The sequence below is a fragment of the Lepidochelys kempii genome, chromosome 4, assembly GCF_965140265.1.
Source record: "Lepidochelys kempii isolate rLepKem1 chromosome 4, rLepKem1.hap2, whole genome shotgun sequence".
In the NCBI taxonomy this organism is placed as follows: domain Eukaryota; kingdom Metazoa; phylum Chordata; order Testudines; family Cheloniidae; genus Lepidochelys; species Lepidochelys kempii.
The window spans coordinates 14,125,852-14,143,274 of NC_133259.1; the positions used below are offsets into that span (position 1 = coordinate 14,125,852).

The 17,423-nt window shown below is 45.0% G+C and overlaps 1 protein-coding gene across 7 annotated transcripts in view; it reads left to right on the plus strand.

Moving 5' to 3' along the window:
* Positions 1–17,423, plus strand: part of FRAS1 (Fraser extracellular matrix complex subunit 1) — a 299,490-nt gene that overhangs the window by 251,402 nt on the left and 30,665 nt on the right. For all 7 annotated transcript variants that reach the window (XM_073340462.1, XM_073340465.1, XM_073340463.1 and 4 more), the window contains 9 exons: positions 1,634–1,747; positions 3,050–3,200; positions 7,541–7,700; positions 8,689–8,851; positions 11,022–11,268; positions 13,249–13,593; positions 13,953–14,113; positions 15,683–15,830; positions 17,100–17,305. In XM_073340462.1, coding sequence (XP_073196563.1) covers positions 1,634–1,747; positions 3,050–3,200; positions 7,541–7,700; positions 8,689–8,851; positions 11,022–11,268; positions 13,249–13,593; positions 13,953–14,113; positions 15,683–15,830; positions 17,100–17,305 — 1,695 coding nt within the window. The remainder of the gene's footprint in view (positions 1–1,633; positions 1,748–3,049; positions 3,201–7,540; positions 7,701–8,688; positions 8,852–11,021; positions 11,269–13,248; positions 13,594–13,952; positions 14,114–15,682; positions 15,831–17,099; positions 17,306–17,423) is intronic.

Sequence of the window (17,423 nt, forward strand, 5' to 3'; positions counted from 1 at the left end):
GGCCAGCCTGTGGCTCCGGAGCCGCATGCGGCTCTTCGGAAGTTAATATGCGGCTCCTTGTACAGGCACCGATTCCAGGGCTGGGGCTACAGATGCCAACTTTCCAATGTGCCGGGGGGTGCTCACGGCTCAACCCCTGGCTCTGCCACAGGCCTTGACCCCACTCCACCCCTCCCCTGAGCCTTCCGTGCCCTTGCTCCTCCCACTCCTCCCCCCCCCCCACGAGCCTCCTGCACGCCACGAAACAGCTGATCAGGAGGTGTGGGGAGCAGGGGAGGCGCTGATTGGCGGGGCTGCTGGTGGACGGGAGGCTCTGGCAGTGGTGGGGGGCACTCATGTTGGGGCTGCTGACATATTACTGCGGCTCTTTGGCAGCGTACATTGGTAAATTCTGGCTCCTTTTCAGGCTCAGGTTGGCCACCCCTGATCTAGTCCATTCAAATGGCTGAGACAAGAGAGGAAAAATTCTTTGCATCTTCACTAATGTAAAGAAACAGCGCTACTGACTGCAAAGTGCGGCAATGCTATAGACAGCCAGCATCACGTTGAATAGCAGCAAATATTGTCTGCCATTGCAGTATCGGCACCGGGTATTCTTCGGTTAATTATGTGCTGGCTCACCTGTCTCAGGGCGATGAGGCTTTCTTGGCTCTTCAGCCTTTCGGAGCAGGTAGAAGCTCTCAGAAGACCAGAAATCTCTCTGAATTATTGAAATCAATAGAGCTATTGTAAGTTACACCAGCTGAGGATCTGGCCCATGATATTTCAGTGCTGAGAGTGAACAGCAAGTGGAGGGGTTATTGCAGACTCGGAGTGAGAGAAGAGTTGTTCGAGTGAAAAATGGAAAGTGTATTTTTAAAGAATGGAAACAAAACATCCCTGAACAGACAGCGCTGTGAAATCGCAATGCAGCACAATTTAGCTTTGCCACTGCGAGAGAAAGGCATTAAATCCCAGAGGCTGAAACCAGGGAGTATTAATTTAATGAGCACCCTCTTTTGTTGGTTATTCTTTTCCCACTTCTTCTGCCTAGCAGATATTTGGGATAAAAAGACCCAAATCATCCCTGAAGCCGTAAGTCTCTGAAACATACATTCCAAATGTATTTTCAATGTATGTTTGTGAGCGTTTCAGGAAACATTTCACAAGGGTTTTTTTATTAATTGGTTTCAACATCTGTAATTATTTATATTACAGTAATAATGATAGGCCCCAAATGAGAACAGGACCTCATTGTGCTTGGCAGTGCATAGTAAGACACAGACCCTGCCCCGAAGAATTTACAATCTAAATAGATAAGACAGTCAGATAGGAGTAACAGACAGGAGCTCTTTGGGGTGAGATTTTCAGTAGCCTCAGCATGGGTCTACCTCTGTTTCCCTTGAAAACAATGGGAGTTTTATCATTGACTTCAGTGGGAGAAAGAGATTTTGAAAACCTTCCCCCGCCCCGCCCCTGTGTTTGGTTTGATTAATCATGTAAGCTCTTCAAGGCATGGACCACGCCCCCTTCCGTGAAACATCCGGAATGCCCGTAGTGATAGATCAATAAATAATGCCTCTGGCCGTTCAATGTTAAGCAATGATGTGTATGAGGCGTAAATGGCCACTTCTGTGTTGGGACTCTTGCTTAGATTGTGACAGCGGTGCCCCAGCGGTTCAAAGTGGACATTCTCCCTGTGGATGATGGGACTCCCAGAATTGTCACCAACTTGGGCCTGCAGTGGCTGGAGTACATGGATGGCAAGGTAACAGCTTGTGTTTAGCTTTGTTAAAACCAGCCTGATTATGTTCCTGAAAGAAGGGAAAGAGGGAGGGGAGCGACAGGCAGAAGAAAATCCAGAATGTCTCATCACTTCTCTTTCAGTGATGGGAGTAACAAAAACCCAAGTACCCGCCTTGGTCTAGGGAAATGCGTTATGACAACAGAGGGCACATTGGAATCAATGTACGGTGGTGGGAGGGGATGAGGTAAAGGTACCTCATAGAGATACTGCCACGGAGGGGCTAAACCCATCTCCTCAGAAATCTCCCCAGACAGCCAGCACTCTGTAACATGGAAGGATAGCTATATGGATGTTTCCCACTGGAGTACAGACAGCACCAGGAGGCTGATTGTCTGCAGGCATGACATTGACAGAGCAAAATCGGTTGAACTTAGTAGAAGTTCCAGGGAGATTTCTTTTACTCGCAGACTGCATGATGACTGGAAGTATTCCTTTTTTGTGTGGTGGTGTGCCAGCAATGGCTGAAACTGTCTTCCCCGATGGGCCTCAAAAGGAATGATTCCAATATGTTTCTCAATGCAGGGATTTCTTCCCCCCATTAACTTTTGTTTGTTTTTGCTGAATTCCAAATAGGATATCAGGGACAGACACGCCTGATAGTATTTTGAGGAGTCAGTGTAAGTTGTAAAGAAATACTCCAAATTATTCACAGCAAAATAGGTTCACACATTATTAAGAGAAGGCTATTTCAACTCCACATGCCTGACTTATTAAAAAGCATTGTGCAGGCATCAGAGTTTTATTGCCACAATTTTCCATTCATGTTGTTTTCTCTTAAGGAAACGTAGAAAAAGTAGAGCTGGACTGAGACACACACGTGACAGGGCAATGAAAGAGGGGTAGCACTTGTTCACTAAAGCTGTGCAAAATGTTCTGAATGGAACCCAAAACTCAGGCCATTCTCAAAGCTTCAAGCATGGCCTGAGCCGAGTTTCAACCAGCTGTGTTGAGAGGTTTGTTTTCATGTAAAACTTAGAGGTTTGTCATTGATTCAAGACCAGACCAGACCGTACTTGGCCATTTTGCACAAATTTCCCTTTGTTCAAACCACAAACTCATATCAGACCGTAATCCGAATCTGAATCCTTTGCTTAAGGCACTAACAGGACTCCTCCGTCCCTGTCTATCCTAGGCTACTCTTTGCATGTCCTTGGTGTTGTTAAGTCCCAGAGGTTTTCCCTGTCTGAGTAACGTTCAACAGATCAATTCTTTCAGACCGCATCTCAGGAATTGTGTAACCTCTTTGGTGTGGCTTTAATCCAGGCAACAAATCTGATCACCAAGAAGGAACTGTTGAGTATGGACCCTGACACAGAGGACAAACAGCTGATCTATGAGATAACAACTGGACCCAAACATGGTCACGTGGAGAGCAAGCTGAAACCAGGGACAGCTGTGACTACATTTACACAAGGTAGGGTAGCAGGACTGCAGTTTACTGACCTCCTCTTTACTTCCTTCCATTCCTCTTCACTATGGCAAAATAGCTCATGCGTGAAAGAAACACAGACAGACCGATTCTGATGTGTACCATCCCTGATTCAATGGAGTTATTGATTTACACCAGTGCCAGGAGAGTAGAATAAGGAAGGTCCTTCTCTCCCGTGTCAGAAGGTTACAGGGGGGTTATTAAAAAAACCAAACAACCCAAACTTTGATTTTTCTCTCAGTTAAATAAATCAAATGTTTCCCGTGGAGATGATCTTGAATCCAGATCCCAGTCATCTCAGCATTCAGGGCTGTGTGGAGCTGATGGTTTGATTAGGGCCAGTCATAGATTTTGCACCTGGATCTGAACATCGCCAAAGTCTGGGTGTGTTTGAATGTAAGGATTTGGGTTGTGCTCACCCATGCTTTCTAACGTATTTGAAAAAGTATTTTATCCATCTCGAAGTATTTTGTTTTATGGCTGGATTTTTTAAAAAAGATTTCCAAGCTTTTTCAGTACTGATGGCAGAGGCTTGCTGTTTTAAAGAGCTGCACTGTGCAAATAATATCCCCCAGCAGTTTTTTATAGATTAAGAGAGAGAAAATGTTTGGGATGCAGTTTGCGGTACTTGCTGAAGAGCTAAAAATGCCTTCTGAAGGTCTCGTTTCTGGTCTTTCCTGTCTTGTCTTATGAAAAATGTTACCCTAGCTGGATAATGTGCTCCTGACTCTTCTGATCACCTTCTGCAAGACAGTCGTGTAGACACACATAATTGTTATTATTGCTAATTAGGGCTTTATAGTGCTACTGGGTAAAATTTCTCATTTACAAAATGGGTTTAGGCAATTGGGAGCCTAAACCTCCTGGAAAATAAGGTTTGAAAAGGGGACGTAGACTCCTAATTGACTTGGGTGCTTTTGAAAATTTTACCCTCTGTCTTATTTTGCCGGGGGAAAACTAGCCTTTTCAGGGCTGTGGTGACTTGCAAGGTGGAAGCAGGGAAGTAATTTGAATCTCAAAGTGCCTTCTCTGGGTGCTCCATTTAGAGACATGACTTTACACTTCCCCTTAGTCAGGATGAGCATAAACCCTCCTGTGACATGACACCCCATATTCTTCATAGAAATATGTTTGATATGAATATGGCATAACTGAGATATACTTTATGCAAGATGGCTCATGTAAGATACCATTGGAAAGGTTATGATTTACTGAATGCGATTATCCAATTTGTTTGCATGTATCATTTCTGTATCTGGAGTTAGGAATATTGATTATGTAACCATTACAACTGTGTGTATGTACTTGGGGAAATGCCCACCAGACAGTAAACAATCAGACCTAATGGGCCATTAGAAAAAGACAATGAGTCTTTGAAGAGTTTCAGAGTAACAGCCGTGTTAGTCTGTATTCGCAAAAAGAAAAGGAGTACTTGTGGCACCTTAGAGACTAACCAATTTATTTGAGCATAAGCTTTCGTGAGCTACAGCTCACTTCATCAGATGCATATTGTGGAAACTGCAGCAGATTTTATATATACATAGAGAATATGAAACAATACCTCCTCCCATCCCACTGTCCTGCTGGTAATAGCTTATCTAAAGTGATCATCAGGTGGGCCATTTCCAGCACAAATCCAGGTTTTCTCACCCTCCACCCCCCTACACAAATTCACTCTCCTGCTGGTGATAGCCCATCCAAAGTGACAACTCTTTACACAATGTGCATGACAATCAAGCTGGGCTATTTCCTGCACAAATTCAGGTTTTCTCACATCCCCCCCACCCCCATACACACACAAACTCACTCTCCTGCTGGTAATAGCTCATCCAAACTGACCACTCTTCAAGTTTAAATCCAAGTTAAACCAGAACATGGGGGGGGGGGGTAGGAAAAAACAAGAGGAAACAGGCTACCTTGCATAATGACTTAGCCACTCCCAGTCTCTATTTAAGCCTAAATGAATAGTATCCAATTTGCAAATGAATTCCAATTCAGCAGTTTCTCGCTGGAGTCTGGATTTGAAGTTTTTTTGTTTTAAGATAGCGACCTTCATGTCTGTGATTGCGTGACCAGAGAGATTGAAGTGTTCTCCGACTGGTTTATGAATGTTATAATTCTTGACATCTGATTTGTGTCCATTTATTCTTTTACGTAGAGACTGTCCAGTTTGACCAATGTACATGGCAGAGGGGCATTGCTGGCACATGATGGCATATATCACATTGGTGGATGTGCAGGTGAACAAGCCTCTGATAGTGTGGCTGATGTTATTAGGCCCTGTGATGGTGTCCCCTGAATATATATGTGGGTACAATTGGCAACGGGCTTTGTTGCAAGGATAGGTTCCTGGGTTAGTGGTTCTGTTGTGTGGTATGTGGTTGTTGGTGAGTATTTGCTTCAGGTTGCGGGGCTGTCTGTAGGCAAGGACTGGCCTGTCTCCCAAGATTTGTGAGAGTGTTGGGTCATCCTTTAGGATAGGTTGTAGATCCTTAATAATGCGTTGGAGGGGTTTTAGTTGGGGGCTGAAGGTGACGGCTAGTGGCGTTCTGTTATTTTCTTTGTTAGGCCTGTCCTGTAGTAGGTAACTTCTGGGAACTCTTCTGGCTCTATCAATCTGTTTCTTTACTTATGCAGGCAATCTGTTTCTTTACTTCTGTAGTTCTTTACTTCTGTAGTTGTAAGAAAGCTTGACAGAGATCTTGTAGGTGTTTGTCTCTGTCTGAGGGGTTGGAGCAAATGCGGTTGTATCGCAGAGCTTGGCTGTAGACGATGGATCATGTGGTGTGGTCAGGGTGAAAGACTGGATCTCCCATCTGCCTGGAGTTCCTTCCTGTGGACATTGCAAATAAGCCTGGTTTCATAGTTGCATTGACACTGCAAGGTCAGGTGCTAAGATCACCTGATACAAAATATCACCTTGGACACTGCTGGTTCTTTTCCTCTGTAGGGGAATGGAGATCAAACAAAGGTTTCCTGCCTTAGGTAAATCCCTTTTAAGGCTGGGGAGGGGGTTAATCTGGACTCTCCTCCATTGCCTACCCAAGAAGAAGGACGACTGAAAGTTCCTGAAGGGACAAAGGAACTAACCTGAGGGGAAAGGCAGGGGTGAGTCCAGACTGAGGCAGGGATCGAGTCTGTGAGAAGAAATAACTGGAACTCTAAGCTACAGAAACTCTGCAACTTGCCTAAAATAACATTTAGGGTGAGAAATTACAGTTTCTTTAAGATCTTAAGCTTAGCATGCATGTTTTTGTTTTACTTGCTCATTAATCTGCTTTGTTCTGTTTGCTATCTCTTACAATCACTTAAAATATGCCTTTTATAGTTAACAAGTTTGTTTTGCTTATTATTAAACCCAGTTAGTGCAATTTCTAATGCGGGGGGGAAGAAGTTGTCATATCTCTCTTCACATTGAGGGAGAGGGCGAATTTTTATGAGCTTGCACTGTGTAGATCTTACTATACAGCATAAGACAATTTACCTTTGGTCTGCACTCCAAGGGAGGTGGACACCTTAGTGCTGGGGTCTTCCCAGAGCTGATCTCAGTGTCTGTGTCTTCCTGCAGCTGGGTGTGGCCCTGCCTGTGTGTGTGCTAGAGGAGGCTTAAGAGCCTGGCTCAGCAAGATCAGGTAAAGGGGCGCCCAGGCTGGCGGTCCAGGCAGGCTCAGTAGTATCCCAGTACATCAGGTGGCACCTTAAAGGAGGGCAACCTGTCACACCTCCATCTAGCCCTTCACGTTTCTATTACAGTAAAACACAGAGATGCCAGTCAAGAGTAAGGCCCCATTTTGCTAGGCGCTGGGCAAACACAGTCAAGGTTTCTGTCTATCGCTTCTCATCAGAACTCCCCAGCCAAGTCTGTCCTATCTTGCGTAAAGTAAATCCAGGCTAATACAAAGGAAGAGACCCAATATTATTTTATGGGCAGAGTTCAAGGAGTCAGTTTAATGCTATGGCAAAGCTCAGACGCTACTGCAGCTATATAGCGGCGTTAAAGGGACACACCAAAATACAGACCAGGGGATTTAATTAAATTCTTCTTAAGCAAATTTGTATTAAAATAGTCCCAGTCAAATTTAGTTAAAAAAAAATCCTACCAAAAAAAATCCTTTTTTTCTAAGTTGTGGAAGAAAAGATTGGATCAGTTTTTTGAGAGAGCAAGAGAGATGCAGCATAATTTCGGATGGCTCTTGGACTGGTGTGAATGACAAATAACTGTTAAAGCCATTAGAGTTGCACCAGTGTCAAACTTGTGATCAGAATCAGGCCCATAGAGATGTATGAATGCCTGGATTGACGCACTGAGAGTCTCTTCCCGACAGAGGATGTGAACCTGGGACTGATTCGGTACGTGTTGCTGGAAGAGAAGATTCAGGAAACCATGGATAGCTTTCAGTTTCTAGTGAAAGACAGCAAGCCCAACGTTGTCAGTGACAATGTCTTCCATATCCAGTGGTCTCTCATCAGTTTTAAATACACCAGGTAAGCTATCCTATGGGTTACAGCACTCATCTGACATACAGGGCCTTATTCAGAGGTGAGGTGGGTGGGGTGGAAGTTAAGTTACACATCAGTAAGTAGTTGGTGTAACTAAGACGCTGAGGTGGCTACAAGGAGGTAGAAGATAGACTCGTAGACTCACTTCGGATTTTGGCCCTCGGTTTTCATGCCGCAGTGCTGGGAAGTGGCGTGGGCCTAGCATATGAGAATAATCCCATAGGGATAGATCATCATCATTTATGAGTATATCTCAGTAGCACCCAGCAGTCCCAGTCAGGTCCGAAGCCCTGTGGTGCTACACATGAGTAAAGGTCAGTCCCAAGTGATGATTCAATCCTACAATGAAGCCAAATAGAACCCAGTAGTTTCAGCTGAGAAATAACTATGAGTGTGTATGGAGAGAGCATAATAATACCCAGCTCTTACTCAGCGCTTTTCATCAGTAGATCTCAAAGTGCCTTACAAAGGAGGGCAGTGTCATTAGCCCCAGTTTACAGATGGGGAAACTGCAGCACAGAGATGAAGTGACTTGCCCAAGGTAACTCACAGGCCAGTGGCAGAGCCAGAAAGAGATCTCCCGAGTCCCAGTCCAGTAGCCTAATCACTAGGACACACTGCCTATGCATGACAGTGTGGAGTATAGCGTTTATCTGCCTGAGTTTGGGATGACTGCAGATCCAATGTGTTACCTTTGTGATCGGTGGGAGTAGCACCCATATATCTAAGATTAAAGTTTGCCTCCTTATGTTTGTCAGACCCTTACTGTATCTCCAGATCTCACCTCCCTGGAGGCATGAATTAGACTGGATTTGGGCTTGCTTAGTATCACTAAAAACATACAAGGCTCCTGGTCTGTTCCATTCTGGTTCTTATATCGCGCTCATCACCTTAGTACTTACCTGAGCACCCATTTGTGCATTAAGTGACGTGCCTAACATATCTCCCGTGTTTGTGTTGTGTACGTTCTCAGCTACAATGTCAGTGAGAAGGCTGGCTCTGTCAGCATAACGGTGAAGAGAATCGGTAACCTCAATCAATATGCCATTGTCCTGTGCCGCACGGAGCAGGGAACTGCCACCTCCAGCATCAGTTCAAAGCCAGGACAGCAGGACTACGTAGAGTATGCAGGCCAGGTGGGTTGGGAAATTCTAGCTGGAAGGACTGTATACCCTCAGAAATAGCCCTATGGAAACCTGATACAGTGAATCAGACAGCGTGTTTTTTATTTGCTTGTACCTGATCTGTGTTCCCCTAAGGATGTCTGGACTCTGCTGTTTCATCCTTTTACCTTAGCTGTTATAGCCCTGCTTCACATGTCTGAGACATGTGGGGGAGGAGAAGAAGGAAGTGGCAGAGTTCAACATCTCACCATAGAATAAGCACATGCATTGCACTGTGTAACATTAGAAGGACACTGCCCACGTGGGCGGAGTGGTAAATAATGATGAGGACAGGCTGCACTGCAACAAAATGCATTTTAATGCAGCCATATGTAAGGTTGTGTATTTTTTCTTCCTAGATGTAGGTCACACCTATAGAAAGGGGGACTGTATCCTGGAAAGCAACGGCTGAAAAAGACTTTGGGGTCTGTGAAGGGGTTGGCTCACTGCTGGCGCCTCCTCATGGTCGGGCATGGTGTGGCAACTCATTCCTGATTGGGGTCTGCAGCCAGTGGCTGCTCTGCCTCTCGGGTGCCTTGCCTCTTCTTGTGACATGGCTCTCCATCCAGGTCACTTCTGGGGTAGTCCATAAACAAAAACAAGGGGAATTAACACACACAAACTAAGTTAATGGGAGAGAGGGAGGAACACCTCTATTTCAGGCTGCATCGGGATCAGGCCCTCCCTTCCCTTAGGCAGGGACATTCAAGCAGTTGTTGTCAGGGAAGCTCCTGCCTTCTCTTATTTATCCTCAGGAGCTGAGGGTTGAAGGTCTGTTCTCCGTGCACGGCCCACAAATGAGCTGTTCTGCTCCAGCCCCTACGTGCCTTTGCAGGTGTGGCGGGGTTGGGCTGGCTGAGCCCGGAACAGCTCCTTAACCCCTTGTTGTCCAGTGTGGGGTATGTCTACCCCATCACAGGGTCATAGTGAACATACAACTCGGACATGAGCTCCCGGTGCAATGCTGTGGCAAAAAGGGCTAAAGCAATCCTTGGATATATTAACTGGGGAATAGTGAGAGGAGTTAGGGGAGCTGATTTTGCCTCTGTATGTCGCACTGGTGAGACCAGGACTGGTATGCAGGAGGTCAGATTAGATGCTCTAATGGTCCCTTCTCATCTTCAGATCTTTGACTCTAATGTTGAATGTCAAATTCCTTCATTTAAATTTGTTTTTAAAATGTCAGTTTGAGTCCCCTCTGACATCAGTTTGCCAGCAGTGGACTTGCTCCTGATTTTCAGGCCTAAGTTGGCGTTAGCTATTACTTACTAATTTAATAGAAATATATTTATGACTTTAAGAAAAAAAAATCTGGGAAACCAGTTTTTTGAAATTCAAGTAATTCTCTGCCATGTTGTCATCCTAAACAACTTCAACTTTCAGTTAGCACATCAGAGCCAAAAACTGAAAGTGATCAGTCAGTTTTCATCATCTAAGCTTCATGGAATTAAAAAAAAAACCACCTTAGTAAAATAAGTGGTAAAACATGAAGTAGACTTTTAGATGACTTCAGTTGTAAGAATCTAAGGTGTTTTTGCGCCTGTAGGTGAGAGGACATTCTTTTAAAGTATGAGTTTTATGTTGACAGAGTCCCTGTACGGGAATATTCTGCAAGACCGTGTCTAATACAGGCTTGCCTAGGTTCTGATCTCATTCATGCTGGTGTCAATCAGGAGTAACTCCATTAAAGTAAATGGAATTACTCAAGCACAAACCTAGTGTGAGGTCAGAATCAAGGGGCCTGATTCTTCAGTGCCTTTTGCCTTGTGTAATTGTTTCCCTCTGTGCAAAACACAAGCAAGAGAGCATGGTAGAGATTTGCATTCCCTTTGTACATTCGCATTCACTGTAGGTGACTGAACAAGGGACAGTTCAGTGAAGAACTGAGCTCAGGAGCTCCCAAGAGCTCTGATCCAAACCCCACTGAGTCATTGGGAGTCTTTCCTTTGACTAGTGGGCTTTGGATCGGGTCCCAGGAGAACAAAAGTAAAGCACAGCTCTGAAACATACCAGGACAATTAAAGTTCTGTGATTATTAGCAAAGATTCAGGGCATTCGTGCTTTCCAGAGGGGAGCAGGGAGGGTTTCTGCATTTGCAGCTGCAAGCCCATATGTACACCCCTAGTTGTTCACTTCCTTGCAGGTGCAGTTTGATGAGTGGGAGGACACCAAGGCCTGCATCATTGCTATCAATGATGATGATGTCTTTGAGAACACGGAGAGCTTCACTGTGGAGCTCAGCATGCCAGCCTATGCCCTGCTGGGGGAGATCACCCAGGCCAAAGTCATCATCAACGACACAGAGGATGAACCCACTCTGCAGTTTGACAGGAAGACTTACCATGTCAACGAGAGTGCTGGCTTCCTGTCTGCACCCATTGAAAGGAAAGGTTTGTGGTATTAGATATAGCAACGATGATACTGCACTAAAATAGCGCTACTCAGCACAGGAGCTAAAGTTGCTTTACCAACACTAACTAACTAAGATTTGAAATTCCATTGTGTGGTGTTAGGCCCATTTTACAGACGGGTAAACTGAAACATACAGCGATTAAATGACAAGGTCCTACAATAAATCAGTGGCAGAGCCAAGAAGGCAACTTAGAAGCCCTGATCCCCAAATTCCTGCTTTCACCATTGGTCAGCACTAGAGCAGACACATAAGTTGTGAGCAATAACTGGATTTATCTCTCTAGTGCAAAATCAGTGCCTTCTGTGTCACAGGAGATAACTGTAGAACTTTCTGCTACATTCAGAGTCTTTAGTCCCATCTCTGATGTTGCTTTTGATGATAGAATTTTAAAACATAAAAGTGTTCAGTTGGCATTTTTATTGATTGAGATGTTGGTCCCAATCCTGCAGCCTCTTGTCACAGGAGTAGAAGTACGACTAGGACTGTTTACATGAGGAAGGGTGGCAGGAATGGACCTGTTGTGCTTGTCTGGACTCAGTTTTATCTCATCTGGCTCCATTGCTCTTTGAAGCTAGCAAGCTTTCCCAGCTTTTAAGCGAGTCGATCTTCCCTTCTGGTGGGCAGATATCAAAGCCCCAAAAGAGAGGAAAAAACAGGGTTCCTTCCTTTCTTTTTAAAAATATAGCATTATCTACAGGGAAAAGGATATCTGAAAATAAAGGAAAGAGGGCAATGAGGTTGGCCTGGTTTTCCTTTATAGATTCAATAATTGAGTTTAGGCCTGCTGCCTTAGGGCTCAGTCCAGCTCCTACTGAAGACAGAAGCAAACCAGGGGATCTCTTGGCTTCTTCCCTATGTGTCGGGTGCTATGCGTCCCATGGAACACACCTGCAGTGCTGCTGCGTATAGTAGGAGACATACCCTCTTCAATCTCTGATTTCAGGCGAGCAGCCACAGAAGGCAACAGTACTGGGGCTGGAGTTGAGTGTCCAGAGATTCAGCTGGCTAAAAATATCAAAATGTTCTTTTGAATTCATGCTAGGTCAATTTCTGTAGATGGTTAAGAACAGCAGGAGTGTCCTCCACTCTCCCCTTGCATAAATATTTTCCCCTTACTGTAGAAATTACAATGGACGATGTCTGAATTCATCCAGTGTGTCAGAAATTATTTTCCTAGTAAGTTGAGGAAACTCAGTTTCTACACAAGCATTCATTTATCAGTTCAAAGGCCTCTTGGTGGTGATTGCACACAGTGTACAAACAAGCATATATATAATCTATATTCTATACCCAACAGCAATACAGTTAGAATTACTGGCCCAAATACTCTCAACAGGACGAGGCCTGGGAGGTACCTATTGCCATCATGCTATTTTCCAGAGGGGTAAGAAAAGGCACTGACAAAGAACTCCCTAGATACCTTGCTTTTTATATACTATAACAAACAAGTGATGTCATGGCTGGGTATTGGACTTTAACTAAAGCTAACTGAGGGAGTTTTAGAGCAGAACCCTGCCCCTGGCTTAGTTAAGACAAGATTCCTGGTTGAGCCCCTTTCTTTTCAAGGTTTCCTCTTTATCTCATGTTGCTGTATTTCTTTCTAACTACTAAACTGTGCATTTCTTTATAATAAATTAAACACACCAATTATTTACCGGACCTGGTGCCCAATTCCCCATGTTTTCTTGATTTCTGTTACCTCAACCCACACCTTAAATGAGATAACACTGGCATGTCCAGGGAAACTTCAAGTTTAACACAAACAATTCCTCCTTCTGTTTTTTTTTTTTTTTTTAATTCACATGCTTAAGGCCTATCACTTATGTTGAGATCCAAACTCAGTTTAAACCCAGAGTTCATTCAGGTCTAATGCGGGCCTATGTTCCTCCACAGCTAATGAAGCATCATATAATTTTCTGACCATAACACTTCTGTCCCCGTGGATGTTACATTGTAGGGGATGCCAGCAGCATTGTATCTGCTCTTTGCTACACCGTCTCCAAATCTGCTAAAGGCAGCAGCCTTTACGCACTGGAGTTGGGGTCCGACTTTAAGTCGAGGGGAATGTCGAATGAGAACCGTGTTATTTTGGGGCCCGGTGTCACCATGTCAACCTGTGACATCAAACTGATCGATGACAGCGAGTACGAGGAGGAGGAGGAGTTTGAAATTGCCCTGGCGGATGCCTCTAGCAATGCGCGCATAGGAAGCGTGGCTTCGGCCAAGGTGATGATCAGTGGCCCCAACGACGCCTCCACTGTGTTCCTGGGAAACGCAACTTTTACTGTCAATGAGGATGCAGGTAAGGGAGAGCAGTAATTCCGTTGGGTCTGGGCTTGTTGTCACTGTGAGATACTTGCAGTGGAAACACTGCATTACCAGTGGGTGTTGTAAAGAACTGAACCCTCCAACCAGATGTGCGCTGTGGAGGAAAAGGGTGGCAGCTATGGCACTTCCTCATCCTGCCCCACACGTTGGAGCTGAGCTTTGGTTATTACTGTCTGCAAGGCATTGTCCTTTCTGAAGTGCCATGGACAGAGTCACCATGAAGGAAAAGAAAAAGCCAACGTGATGGCACCTATTGACATTTCAGATGTGTTTTTTTTCTCATGTCCAGCTAATTTCTAATCATGGCTTTAATATGTGTAACTTTGCCTCCAGGCATCATTGACATTCCAGTGATCCGGCATGGTACCGACCTCTCAACCCCCACCTCGGTATGGTGTGCGACTCGGACTTCAGATCCACCCTCAGCCAGTCCAGGAATTGACTATATCCCCAGCTCCAAGAAAGTAGAGTTCAGGCCAGGCAGAACTGAGGAGGTATTGGACTACACACCCAGCGCTTAGATGGAGCGGATTTCAGTCTGTGTCTCTTTCTCGTACATAATCACTATACTCACTGTTTTTGAAAGTTAAATTTACTGCAGTTGTTTACTTACAGGGGTTTGGGGACATCAGAATAAAAGAGACATATCTATTTTTTTATAGATACAGTTGATCCCAGGTTCATGCCAATACAGCTGCATCAAGAACCATTTTAATCAAATAAAGAAAAGCATAAATGGCAGAAGGAGTTGCCACAAACCTTCCAAGCATCAGCCAAAACCAGCCTGATTTCCCATGTAAAATCCCCATTTCCAGACTGCAGGCTTTTACTGATGCATATCACACTAATCATAATTGTTTCAGTGCTACCTGGTGTTCCCCGTCTGTCCATTGTATCCACCTATTCTCTCTTGCCATATCCTTTGATTGTAAGCTCTTTAGGGCAGGAGCCATCTTTTCATTATGCGTGCTTAGCACCTACCGCAGTGGGGCCCCAATATAAAAACGTAATATTCATTTTATAAAGCGCAGTGATACTCGGGGCCTACTGGCCAAGTCAAGTTGTTCATTTTGTCCCATTATGCCACAGAGTCTATGGAATCTTCCTCCATTTGTGGGCGGTCACAATTTGTAATGCTTAAAGAAGCTGAACTTCTGTCTGTCTGTTTTATAGTGACCAAAAATATGCCGGGCACTTCACGGGAGACATAGACAGATAATGGTCCTGCCACAAAAAGCTTACAAGGGGCTATCTTAAAAGGCACAAATGGCAATTAAGGACCATACTCCCATTGACTTCCAGAGGGAATTAGGTGCCTGACATTCCCTTGTGCCTTTGAAAATCTCCTGTGCGTCTTAAAATTCTAGACATGAGGGTGACAACTTCAACAGTAAGGTGGAGCTGGGGTGAGGAGAGGGGAGGATTACAGCACAATTACTCTCCGATCATATTGCTGAGTTACCTGCTAGGTTTGTATCGAAGCCCCAGTAGCTGAATCTGATGAGATGGAAGAATGGTCTGGTGGTTGGGGTGCTAGCCTAGGACGTGGGAGATCTCTGTTCAATGTCCTGCTCTCCCACAGACTTCCTGTGCAACGGGGGGCCAAGTCGCTTGGCCTCTCGGTGTCTTCGTTCCCCATCTGTACAATGGGGATACCAGTACTGCCCTACCTCATGGAAGTATTGTGAGGATACACACATTAAAGATAGTGAGGTGCTCTGAGACTACAGTAATGGGAGCCCTATAAGCACCTACAGTAGATAGATGCATCCGCCATTTTGGATTAATATAAATCTAGTCAAATCAAGTTAACGTTCTGGTTGAAGAAGGTTCAGCTGAAAGAATCTCTCCAGGATAAAGGTAGAGCCTTACTCTTTGATACAGTGTGCGTTATATGTGAAGACCATAGTATTTGCATGAACTGTTGCTGTTTGTGCACCTAGAAGAGCCCACATTTAGTGACGTTACTCAAGTCACCTGAGGATGAATCCCAGGGTATTTTCTCTTTCTCGCCAAAGGAGGATAACAGGTTTTATAATCTGGTTCTTTTACTTTTCCTCTAGTACTGCACCTTGACAATCCTGGACGATGCCCAGTACCCAGTGATTGAAGGGCTGGAGACGTTTGTTGTATACCTAAGCTCACCCCATGGGGCTGAATTGACCAAACCTTTCCAAGCTATAGTGGCCATTAATGACACTTTCCAAGATGGTAAGCTATACAGTGAATCTATATCGAATCCATTCTAGCTCTGTCCTTTACATATTTCCCTCGTGTACTAAGAGAAATTGGAAAACACCTGGGATGCGTTTGATGACATCACACAACACATTCCATGGCACCTGTCCTTCATAGTTTCTCTCCCTAGTTTTTTTGTCCTCAAGGAATTAAGGTCGGTGGAAGTGCAAAATAAAATTCCTATTTTCTCCTCCCATGTGGGGCCAGACTTTGTGACCCTTGCTCACTGTGAGTAGTGTCTTTTCCGTTGTATGGTCCCATTGAAATCACTCATGCTTCATGAGAAGTCAGGCACTATTCAGCGTGGGTATGGGCATGAGAATCTGGCCCTTTTTTTAGCAGCTGGGTTGAAGCTTACATGTATTAATTTCAACTCACAGTATTTTTCCTCCCTCCTGTGTTTTAAACGTGATCCTGACCTTTGTGATTTTCTCCCTGGGAGGTACCTGCTTGCTAAAGAAATGCATCAGTCACATAACCACAGAAAAACTGCTCTGTAATAATCTGTCATTATCTCTGCTCCTGAACCGTCTGCTGAGACTTGCCCTCTTGGCGTCAGGCTTTTTCTATCCCTAGCCACAGAAGATGTTATGATTGCAATAGTGCCCTAAGAACAGTAACCTATCTAAGTATTACCCATTCTTCGTATGTATCCCCAGCATACAGTACGCATGCTGCTCAGACACATATACCTTAGGGCAATTGTTCCCAAACTTGTTCCGCCGGTTGTGCAGGGAAAGCCCCTGGCAGGCCGGGCCAGTTTGTTTGGTCTGCAGGTTTGGCTGATCGCGGCTCCCAGTGGCCGCGGTTCACTGCTCCAGGCCAATGGGAGCTGCTGGAAGCGGGGCGGACAAGTGGCGGAACAAGTTTGGGAACCACTGCCTTAGAGCATGGCTAGTTCTCCAGTATGTGCAGAACAGGTGGTTACCTCAGGCAACAAAATATTAGGGAAAGCAAAATGTTCAGTAACTTTTTGTGTGGGTGACGGAGGGTTGGTAGGATGAGAGATTTGCTTCTTTAGCAAGAGCAACAGAATCTCCAATTCCCAGTGGGAGCAATGATCAGCTGCTTGGTTAAAGTCAAGAATACTCTTCGTGAGCACAGTTGACTGTCTAATCTGACATCTCGCTACAGGACTGCCAGCCCCACCTGGTACTTCTTCAATAGATTGCATGCCTGCTTTGGCCGCTATTTAGCTTTTATCACGGTACAGGTGTGGATGTTGTTGTGTGCCCCCTGCAGTACCCATCATGCAGTTTGGCAAGGACTTGTACGTTGTGAAGGAGAAGGAGGGTGCCCTGCACATTCCCATCATCCGCACCGGAGACCTGAGCTATGAGTCCTCTGTCAGGTGCTACACCCGCAGCCAGACAGCAGCAGTCATGGAGGACTTCGAGGAGAGGAGAAATGCGGAGGAGTCTCGCATCACTTTTTTGAAAGGGGAGAAGGCGAGTTAAACCTAACTGGGTTGGGGGAGAACCAAGAACAATCATCAGAATAGGTTTTGAAAAGCTGGATGTTCTCCTGGGCACTCTGTTGTTCAGTGGCTTTACCAGACCCCCTTTC